The 11,441-nt window shown below is 44.2% G+C and overlaps 1 protein-coding gene across 1 annotated transcript; it reads right to left on the reverse strand.

The window, feature by feature from the left end:
• Positions 1-10,511: 10,511 nt before the first annotated feature.
• On the reverse strand, positions 10,512-11,231 carry LOC110901419 (pistil-specific extensin-like protein). Its single transcript, XM_022148250.1, has one exon. The coding sequence runs from the start codon at positions 11,229-11,231 to the stop codon at positions 10,512-10,514; it is 720 nt and encodes a 239-aa protein (XP_022003942.1).
• Between the last annotated feature and the right edge of the window lie 210 nt (positions 11,232-11,441).

The raw sequence follows: 11,441 nt of genomic DNA on the forward strand, positions 1-11,441 counted from the left end.
TGGAATGGACGAGGTAATGGAATGAACGAGGGAATGCATTTGATCATTACCATTCCATGTCTTATTTGGTTACCATGTGAATGAAATGAATTATTATTGTGTATTGTTCGGTAGGCAAGAAAAACGGAGTAATAAAATTAGCGGTAAGTGGTGGTGGTGGTCAGCGGTAGTGATTGTGGGTGTTTATAGGTAGCGGTGGTGGGTGTTGGCGGCGGCTACGGGTGGTGGTGGTGGCGGCGAGTGGCAGTGCGGCGGTGACGACAAGGTGGCCGTTGGTGGTTGGTGGCAGCAAAGGTGGCGGTTGGTGGCGGCGGTGGTGGCGTCGACGATGGTGGTGGGCAGCGGCAGCGAGTGGCGTTGGCGGTTGGTCACAGCTGTGGGTGATAACGGTGGCAAGTGGGTGGCGGCGGCGACGGTGGCGGTGGCTGTCGGGTGAGGTGGTGGCGGGTGGCGGCGATGGCGTCGGTGGTGGGTGGTGGTGGTGGTGGGTTGTGGTGGTGGTGGGTTGTGGTGGTGGTGGGTTGTGTCGAAGGTTATGGGTTGTGGTGTTGTTGAATGGTGCAAGAGGAGATGGAATGGAAAAAAAACACAGGGGGTGGAAGGAATGATTTTGAGGGAATGGAATGCCTTTTGGAATGGGTGATTCCATTCCATTGACCAACCAAACACTCTTTTATCCATTCCCTCGTAATCACTCATTCCATTCCACCTCTCATTCCTGCATACCAAACACTACCTAAAGGAATAGGGGGGTCATGAACTCACCGTAGTGCGTCTTGACTCGAATCTTAACTCTTTCCGCTACACGACAACCTGCAACGTACTAATGTCTATTAGACGAACGAGCCGTGCCTTGGCTTAGAGTTTAGTGTTTTGATTTGCGTTACTTAGGTATTATTTTGTTAAAATAATAATAATTATTTTAACTTAACTATCGTTCTTAGAAAAATAGTTAGACAACTATTTCGTATCAAATTTTCTCGAATATTTTACTAAGTGTTCGGATTCTCAGAAAATTTCGGCAGAGTCTCCTCTGTAAATAGAGGTGTCCATGCTTAATTAGCATATCATTTTCTTTTACATATATCCAATAGTTCATTTTCAATAACCAAATCGACATATAGACATACAAAACGTTACATACTTTATTTCAGCTTCATTACTCAAAACCGAACTGTTTTCGAGGATTTTTAAAAAATAGTTATCCTTTTCCAAAAATTCTCAAATTTTTACAGAAGGTTCTATATGTTCCAAAATTTTTTATGTAAAAATATCAGAGTTCAGTTCGTTACCCATATTTTATAGAAAATCATTTTCTCGACTGCAATCAGATTTATTACTTTCTGATTGCAGTTTACAGAAATATTCACTAAAAATTAACCGTAAGTCCGTTTGACGAAATTCCAGTTGGAGGGTCATCCTGACAACGGTGACCAACTACTGTAAAAATTCCATGAGTCGGTTTCACTCAGGTTTCAGGTTATGACTTTGAAAACAACACACTTTTTCTGCAGTAAAAATGCAGCTTGAGCTGCTGTCCAAAAATAGTCTTTTAAAAATAGTAAACGGTTTCGAAAAATTACGATTCTAGTGCCATTTGTTTAGTTATTCCAAAATAGACATTTTAGGCTTCAGAAAATCCGTTTTTCGATTTAAAATGATCCCGTTACAGCCTGTTGAAGTTGGCTGAAAATCCAACTCAGCAAGCTGTTTACATTGTAGAAGTGACTAAAAATGCATAGATAAAGACCCTAACCATGGTTTATCGATGAACAAATGTTAAAACTTCAATCATGCTTTAACCAACCCTAAACCATCCAGATTTCAACTCCATACAACCTTTTTATATATGGTTTTTATGCAGAATTTTAAGTTCAACATTTTAGTGTTTTAGCTTTTGTGTGTGTCATGAACATTCAAACAAAACATAACAAGAACAAGATGGAACAAGGGTGTGAAGGGACTTACTACTAGCACATGGCTAGGGTAATAATCTTTGGACAAAGATGATGGTGAAATGTTAGTGACAAAGGCTTGAATCGAGCTTCCTCGAGAACCCTTCAATCTTGCACTTCTATGGAGGAACCTCAAACTTGAATGAGAGCTTTTAGTGAAGAAAATGGAGGATGTGAGAGGTGGTGGTGATGAAATCGGTTATGGAGAGGGGGGGGTATGCCGAAAATAAGAGGGAGGAGGGAGGAGGTTGAGTGTAGTGTTTAGAGGAAATGATGAACAATCTTGGAAACATGCAATTCTAGTTCCTAGGGTAATCATACCCAATAACTCTTGGCCAATAGAACAAGGATTCACTTTACACAATATCTAAACAAAATATTTTTGATAATTATGGCAGATTTTCGGTTGGGGGGGGGGGGGTAAAATGTAAATTTTTGGTAACTAGTAGGTATTAAGTTAGAAGGTTAAGGGTATTTTCAAGTATAGTGGGTGTATGTCATGTTTAAATGGTGTATGGGGATTTTTGTGACCATAATTAATTAAAAATGATAAAATAATATTTCTGACAATATTTTCGTGTCCCGGGTATTGTCTGGTTGTTCGGTTTCGTATCGTTCCGTTAAAGCGTTTAATTGTACCGTATAGCGTCTTTTGTCCATCTTTTTGTAACGAAATTAATTCCAACACTTAGGAAAGTGTCCAGGACCATTTAGTCAATACTCTGTATAGATTGTTACTAAAAATGCGGAATTCTGTAATTAAATTGCGTTTTAGGCACTTTCCGGCACTCAAACTATCACCTAGTGACATAGTCTTATGGTCTTCACTTCCCTACACTCCATACTGGTGTAGTGTTTTATCTCTGGCCCATACTGGCCTAAAAATAGTATCTGTCTAAGTGCTGGCATTGTCAGCATGTGTCTGAGTTATCCGCTTACTGTGCTAACTGTGCTTTGTGCATCAGGTCTATCACTAAGAGTCTGTATGAAATAATTGGAGTGACTGTATGTAAAGAATGCACATGTATGTATATAAAATAAATCAGTAAGCAGTTTAAAGTGTCAGATGTAATCAAGCACAGTCATTAAGCACATAATTAGGGTTAATTAATTTGTACAGTACCTGCAATTATGCGGGTTGTCACATTCTCCCCCCGTTAAGAAAATTTCGTCCCGAAATTTTAAGTTCTACTTCTAGTTGCAGGGGTCTTGGGGAATAAATGTGGGTATGATGTGTGTAAAATGCAACATATAAATCACATCAATTAAGGCATAAAACTAACCCTTTTTAAGTACTAATGTTGGAAAAAGAGTGTTTTTGTCTTCCTTTTGTATTTTCAGGATGAAATGAGCTCAAAATCACAAAAGAAGCAAAAAGACCACTAATTCTACCATAAATACAAGAAAAGGAACAAAAGTAGACTGCCCGGACCCTCAACGGCACCTCCCAAAGCAAAAAGGAAGAAACAGAGTCTGAACACGCCCCGTGTCCAGCGAACACGGGGGCGTGCCCAGGAAGCAGCAGAAAAGACAAACCAGTAGAAGCTTCCATTGCCCACCACGGGGCCGTGTCCAGCGAGCACGGGGGCGTGGTGAAAGTACAGCAGGCGCATTAATTGTAATTCGCAATTACAATTAATGAGGAGAGAGAGTGTCAGGCGGGCACAGGGCCGTGTCCAGCGGACACGGGGCCGTGTCCAGCCTTCTGTTCAGCCTATAAATAGAGGAGCTTGGCTTCATTCTCTCTCATCCCTTGGCACACCACCTCTCTCAAACTTCATCCACCACCCACCACCACCATAACACCATCATCCACCACCATCATCCATTGTCCATCATAGAGTGTGTGAGTCGTCTCGGGATCCAAGATTGATCGTAAGAGTTCTTGACAATCAAGGCCATGTTTGCCTAAGTCTCTTACATCACTTGGTGAAGACAAGTGTTTAGTATAATACTTTTTATTTTTAATCTTTTGCACTTTTTATTTGGTTTTGTATTAATGACTTTAATAACTAGTTACTTATGTTGAAGGTGATCTTTCCTTATCGTTTGTCCGTGGTGTCTTGGCGTTATTTTACTGTCTATATAAAATAAAAGATTTTCACCATTCATATCTCCACGGTCTATATGGAGGTATGTTGGCTACCTGGTCGGGGGTTAAGGGAACGGTTTGGTAAGGGTCTTGCCCTTGTTCAGCGTTTAGAGGTCCTGCTTGGGACCTGGGTCAAATTTAGTAGGATCTCCTTCAATGCCCATAGGTATTGGATGGCGGGGATCCAAACTCTTTGACCCCCTCATAAGTTAACTACTATTAATACTATAACCCGGTTATTTAGGACTGTATCCCTGCTGACTCAGACTACTTAGCCGAGGGTAACGTCACCGCCAGAAGCGGGGCCTACCACAATTTGCATTAATAACTTAATTCATTATCTTTCAATAATCCGACCCTTTAGGATTGTATCCTTGCTGACTCAAACTACTGGGTTGAGGGTAACGTCGCCTTCAAAAGAGGGGCCTACTACAATAACTAAGATAATCTCTTAAACAAGTGCAAAAGTGCGAAAATAATCAAAGGTTATACTAATACACGTGTCGGATCCAAGTGATTCATCTTGTCTATCTGTTTTTATTTTATTTTTATTTTCAGCATTTAGTTAGTTTTTATTTTTCTTAGTTTAAAACATTTTTCTAACTTTTTGATTTGATTAGACGTTGAGGATAAACCGGTATTAAAAGCTCTTGTGTCCTTGGACGACCTCGGTATCTTACCAACACTATACTACGTCCACGATGGGTGCACTTGCCCATATGTGTGTTTAGTGTTAGTAAATATCGTGTTTTATAAATTTAAAACTTGGCTAAAAGTGTAAAAAGGGCTTAAATATACATCAAAATTATATACACACCGACACACATCAGGGTACTTGGCCTTCATACGATCCTCACGTTCCCACGTGAACTCTGGGCCGTGTCGTGCATTCCATCGAACTTTAACGAGTTTAACACTACTCCGGCGTGTCTTGTTAACCTTCCAATCCGTAACCTCAACCGGTTCCTCAACAAAGTGGAGTGTGTCGTCAATATGGACCTAGTCAGCATGAATGACAACTGTCTCTTGAGTTGGACTCTTCTTCAGGTTCGATACATGGAATGTATCATGAACGCCATTAAGTTCAGCGGGTAAGTCCAATTTGTATGCTACAAGCCCAATCCTTTGCAGGATTCCCGAAAGGACCAATGTAACGGGGATTCAACTTCCCACGCTTTCCAAAGCGTGCCACACCCTTCCAGGGTGAAACCTTTAACAAAACCATATCCCCAACTTGAAACTCTAAAGGTTTCCTCCTTTGGTTTGCATAACCTTTCTGTCTGTCGCGAGTTGCCTCGATGCGTTTTCGAATTTGAAAGATCTTGTCTGTTGTTTCTTGAACCATTTCAAGGCCAACAAGATGCCTATCTCCCGCATCGGCCCAACATAGGGGTGATCGACACTTTCGTCCATAAAGAGCTTCAAATGGTGCTGCTCCAATGCTGGTGTGGTAGCTGTTGTTGTACGAAAATTCGACCAAGGGTAAGTGTTTGTCCCAGCTACCACCCAGGTCCATTACACATGCTCTCAGCATATCTTCCAATGTTTGAATTGTTCGCTCACTCTGGCCATCCGTTTGTGGGTGAAACGCTGTACTCAGGTTTAACTAAGAACCAAATGCTTCTTGGAAGGACTGCCAAATCCTTGATACGAAGCGTCCATCTCTATCAGAGATAATCGAGAGAGGCACTCCATGGCGTGCAACAATCTCCCTCATGTATATTTCAACAAGTTTACTCGTGTTGTCCTTTTCCTTGATCGGCAGGAAGTGCGCAGACTTTGTCAGTCGGTCTACAATTACCCAAATTGTATCATGGCCCTTGGGCGTCTTTGGCAATTTCGTTATGAAGTCCATGGAAATCTGTTCCCTTTTCCATTGGGGTATTACAGGTTGTTGCAGGAGACCTGAAGGCTTCTGGTACTCGGCTTTAACCTTGGCGCAAGTTAAACATTTGCCAACATATACTGCGACATCGCCTTTCATCCTAGGCCACCAGTAAAAATCCTTAAGATTTTGGTACATTTTATCTGTTCCTAGATGAATCGAGTATCGTGACTTGTGAGCCTCATCGAATATAACCGTTCTCAATCCTCCAAACAGAGGAACCCAAATTCGATTCATGAAACACAATGTTCCTTCCTTGTTTGGCACTAACTGTTTCTCCATCCCACGGAGATACTTATCCTCGATATTCCTTTCTTTCAAGGCCTCTCTCTGCGCGGCACGAATGCGCAACGAGAGGTCCGTCTGAACAATCATTTCTAAAGCCCTAACCCTTATGGGCTTAATCCTTTCTTTTCAACTTAGGGCGTCAGCAACTACATTCGCCTTTCCTGGGTGATACTTGATTTCACAGTCGTAGTCGTTCAACAGCTCAACCCAGCGTCTCTGTCTCATGTTAAGTTCCTTTTGATCAAAAATGTGCTGTAGACTCTTGTGATCAGTGAAGATTGTACATCTCGTCCCATACAAATAGTGTCGCCAGATCTTCAATGCGAACACTACGACGCCTAACTCCAAGTCATGCGTGGTGTAATTCTTCTCATGAACCTTCAGCTGGCGTGAGGCATAGGCTATGACTTTCTGTCGCTGCATCAATACGCAGCCTAAACCCTGACGCGAGGCGTCACAATACACCACAAAGTCGTCTATGCCTTCGGGTAGAGCTAAAATCGGTGCGTTACAAAGCTTGTTTTTTCAATAAATGAAACGCTTCTTCTTGTTTATCGCCCCAATCAAACTTCTTGTCTTTCTATGTGAGTGCGGTCAGAGGTTGAGCGATTTTAGAGAAATCCTCAATGAACCGTCGATAATACCCAACCAAACCTAAGAATTGCCGAATCTCGGTTGGCGTCTTTGGAGTCTCCCAATTCTTGATCGCCTCGATCTTTGTGGGATCCACATGGATTCCATTTCCATTAACTACATGTCCAAGAAACTGGACTTCGCGTAACCAAAACTCACATTTCGAGAACTTAGCGTACAACTTCTCCTTCTTAAGCAGCTCTAGAATAGCTCTTAAGTGTTGCTCGTGTTCTTCCTTCGTCTTCGAGTAGATCAAAATATCATCAATGAATACGATTACGAACTTGTCGAGGTACGGCTTGCAGACTCGGTTCATCAAATCCATGAAAACTGCTGGAGCGTTTGTCAATCCAAACGGCATCACCAGAAACTCGTAATGTCCATATCGAGTTCTAAAAGCAGTCTTGGGAATACTTTCCTCTTGTATTCTCAACTGGTGATAACCTGATCGTAGATCGATCTTTGAGTAAAAACTCGAACCTTGTAGTTGATCGAACAGGTCATCGATCCTTGGCAAAGGGTATCTGTTCTTGACAGTCAACTTGTTTAGCTCGCGGTAGTCTATACACAAACGAAAACTACCATCCTTCTTCTTAACGAACAAAACTGGAGCTCCCCAAGGTGAGAAGCTTGGTCTGATGAATCCCTTGTCTAACAATTCTTGGAGTTGTGTCGACAACTCTTGCATCTCTGAAGGTGCAAGTCGATAAGGTGCCTTAGCCACAGGCGCGGCGCCTGGAACTAAGTCAATGTGAAATTCGACTTGTCTTGTAGGCGGCAATCCTGGCAAGTCTTCTGGAAAGACTTCAGGATATTCTCTTACGACAGGAATGTCTTCGATCTTTGGCTCAGCGGCCTCCTTATCAACGATATGTGCCAAGAAGGCAACACATCCTTTCTTCAAACACTTCCTAGATTTTAAGCAGCTAATGATCCTCAATGGCGTATCGCGCTTTTCTCCATGAACTACAATCGTCTCTCCATCGGCCATTGGGATGCGGATGGTCTTTTCATGACAAACCACCTCGGCCTTGTTGCTAGACAGCCAATCCATCCCTATTACCACGTCGAAGCTTCCAACTCGACTGGCAGTAGGTCTAGCGTAAATTCTTGTCCTCCCAGTTCTATCATGCATCCCCTGATAACTTCACCCGTTTCCACTAGTTTCCCATTCGCCAATTCAATCGAGTACGGAATGTCTAACTTACTAGCAGCTAACCCAAGCATATTCTTAAATTCTAACGATACGAAACTATAATCGGCACCAGTATCAAAAAGAACAGAAGCATAGCGTTGATTTACAGGGAACATACCAGTGACAACATTCGTATCTTGGCGCGCTTCCCTCGCACCAATGTTAAAAACCCGGCCTTGCGCTTGATTTAGCTTTGGGCATTCCCTTTTGAAGTGCCCAACGTCCCCGCAGTTGAAGCATCCTGGCCCTCGGCTGTTCCCATTACCATTTCCGTTTCGATTTCCGTTTCCCCCGTTATTTCCTTGCGGCCTGTTTCCATTACCACGGTTGTTGTTATTGTAACCCCTTTAACCACCTTGGCCTGATCCAACCCAACACGTCTCCTTTGAATGGCCTGTCTTCCCGCAAGATTCGCATTTCCTGAGTCGGCACGGGCCGGGATGATGGAACTGACATGTACCACACTTGGGCAGAGTGCCCATGTAACCCTTTCCTCTGTTTTCATCACCAGTCTTGGCCCTGGTCGGTGTGTTAGATTCACTTTTCTTGCTACTGCTGCTGGTTCCTTGCTTGAAGTTGGAAAACTTCCGTTTGTTTTCCCTCGACGACTCCACATGAGTGTCTTTCTTTTTCTGATCATCATTTGAAAACTTGTTTAGCCTGATGGCTTCTTCAGTCAGTGAGATGCTCAAGTCGATGGAATGGTTGCCTGTTTAGACGTTGTGGCCATGCTCATAATCTGAGGTGCTAACCCCCAGATGAAACGTTCCACGCGCTTGAATTCGGGCGTGACCATGTACAGCACCACATGGGACAGATCATGAAACCTTTGAGCATACTCCGCAATTTTTGGTCCTTCCATCCTTAGGTTCCAAAATTCGGTTTCCAATCTCTGGATCTCAGCTCTGGAGCAATACTTCTTGCGCATCAGCTCTTTCAATTCAGCCCAAGTCATGGCGTATGCTGCAGCCTCTCCTAGTGTTTGAACTTGAAGATTCCACCATGATAGGGCACCATCAGTAAAGTGCCCAGTGATGTATGTAACTTGTTGTCCCGGTGCGCATTTGCTCATTCTTATTGTCGTCTCCGTCTTTTCAGTCCAACGAGTGAAAGCTACGGCACCTCCAGTGCCATCAAAGTTTTGCGGCTTGCAATCTAAGAATTGCTTGAAAGTACACCCATTCGGAGGGTTGTTGTTGTTGTTCGAAATGTTTCCGCTTGAGTCTCCTTGAGAAGCAGCATATTGTGCAATTGCGGCAGTGATGATTCCTTGCAGTTCTGCCTGGTTAGTCGGCATGCGTGTGTCGCGTCGTGGAGGCATTTTCTAGAGGATGTTCCATATTGGTCAGGTCATAGTAAGTATGATAATCATACGTATATGTAGTAACATTCATCATTCACATAACATCTCACGTCATAATCATAACAAATAATCAACAATGCATGGATTTAAAAGACTTGCGATTCAAGTTTCATAAACAAACCACCAATACAGTTTCACAATTTCACCATATGTCAAAATATACTAAGGGCTACATCACCCTTGTCTGAGTACAATAACAAATAAATCAAAAACCAAAATCGTGGTCTCAAAAAGGTCTTCATAATCATGGCTCTAGCGCTGTCTTCCCACTAAGAGTAGCCAGTCTGTAGAAGATCTGAAATCCCTGTTGCCCCGAGTATCCCTAAGCTGACGGTGGAGGAGGAGGTGGAAAACGAGAGAAAATCAGACGGCGCAACTACACTAAGTCCTCCTCAAGTGCATAGGCAAAGCGCAACACGAAAGCAACCTGTCGATCGAGAGGGAGGAAATGAACGTCTGAATCCTGAGATGATGGAAAGGAAGTGTGCGATGCTGAAAGCAGAGTCTGACAGGGACAGTGAGGATGTGGAGCTCTCTCCAACCGCTGGACACATCGTCTCAAGGCGTCCCGCTGTAACTGCAGTGACGTGAGCGTGTCCTCTACAGAGTATCCGTCATGGAATGGATGATAAGGGTCGGATACAGGCATGACATGGGGTGCTGACCATAGGGATGGTTCACCCATCGGGGCTGAAACCGGAAGTGTAATGTGTGGGGTAAATGTAAATTGTGAAGTGATATGGGGAAACTGGGTCACGAAAGGTGTAGAAAATGACACTGGTGGAACAAAATCTGAATAAGGGACCTGCGGTAAGAACTGGCTATCCTCTGGCATGAATGGGGCGTGGCCGAAGGGCTGACTCGACGATCCCTCCCCAGGTTGGGGCGGAGGAATGTCCTGAAGGAAAGTGATAGGAAGGTCAGTACCATGGGTACCAGATGTGGATGGAGGAAACAAGGGAGCATCGAGTGGTACAGCGATGGGTGCGGGAGGGGGAGTGACTGGGACTACGTACGGAGGGTAGTCATCCTCCTCAATCCACCCATTGCTGGAGTTAGCGTACCTCTGGTCAATGTGGGTAGCAAACGGTGCCAGGTCATCAAAAAATCGCCATGGGATCGGGTATGGGTGCTACATCTGGTATCTCAACGGCTGGTGGTGCAACAACGGGTGTATCAGTGACAGTAACAGGGTCAATGGCAAGAACGGGCTCGGAAGTGACTGGAGCGGGCTGATAATCAGCAAGCATGGCAGGAATCGGATCATCTGGATGAACAGGAGCCTCTGCAGGCTGCTCCAACTCCATCTCCTCATCAGCGTCCATGCGAGGAATGTAACCGAGTCCCAACGATGGGATATGAGAAGCTATCGACTCAAAGGAACCTGAAGCGGACGAATCAGACTGAACCTCCATATCAGGAAGCTCGACCATGGGAACAATAGGATCAACAACTGGGACATCAACAAGTGGAACACCGTCCTCCACCGGGGCCCCACCATCCTGGTCTCCCTCCGGGGGACCCTCGATGAGTAGGTCGATGTCACCATCGGGTAACGCGTTGATAGGCTGTTCCTCAAAGGGAACTGCAGCGAAGGGGAGAGGGGCAGGGATTGGAACAAGGGGTAGGTCCTCTCCTGGTGGGCCGTCAGCTAAGGGTACATCATCTCCGAAGATCGGTAGGGCAAAAGGCTGAAAGTCGTCTTCATCGGTACTCGTGGTGTCTGAGGTGTAAACTCCCGAATCGGTAGCCATCTCGTCTTTAGAGGTAAAAGCCCTCGGGTCACTCGCGTTGGATACTCCACTACCAGATGATGCCATGGTGTCTGTAACACAACCACAACATATGCACACAAATAAGGTAAGCATGTAAACAAATAACAATGAAATCATGTATGCATCCTAGTCTTCCCAGACTATCCCACCCAATCTCTAAGACTGAATTCCCTAGTCTCTCAGACTAACTCCCTGGCCTCCAAGACCAACCTCCCAGTCTCTAAGACTAATTCCCTGACCTCTAAGACCAACCTC

This window comes from Helianthus annuus, chromosome 13, assembly GCF_002127325.2.
Source record: "Helianthus annuus cultivar XRQ/B chromosome 13, HanXRQr2.0-SUNRISE, whole genome shotgun sequence".
Lineage (NCBI taxonomy): Eukaryota > Viridiplantae > Streptophyta > Magnoliopsida > Asterales > Asteraceae > Helianthus > Helianthus annuus.

What these genes read in the sequence shown, in the direction of transcription:
- LOC110901419 (XM_022148250.1), bottom strand. Translation starts at nt 11,231, where the DNA reads ATGGCATCATCTGGTAGTGGAGTATCCAACGCGAGTGACCCGAGGGCT.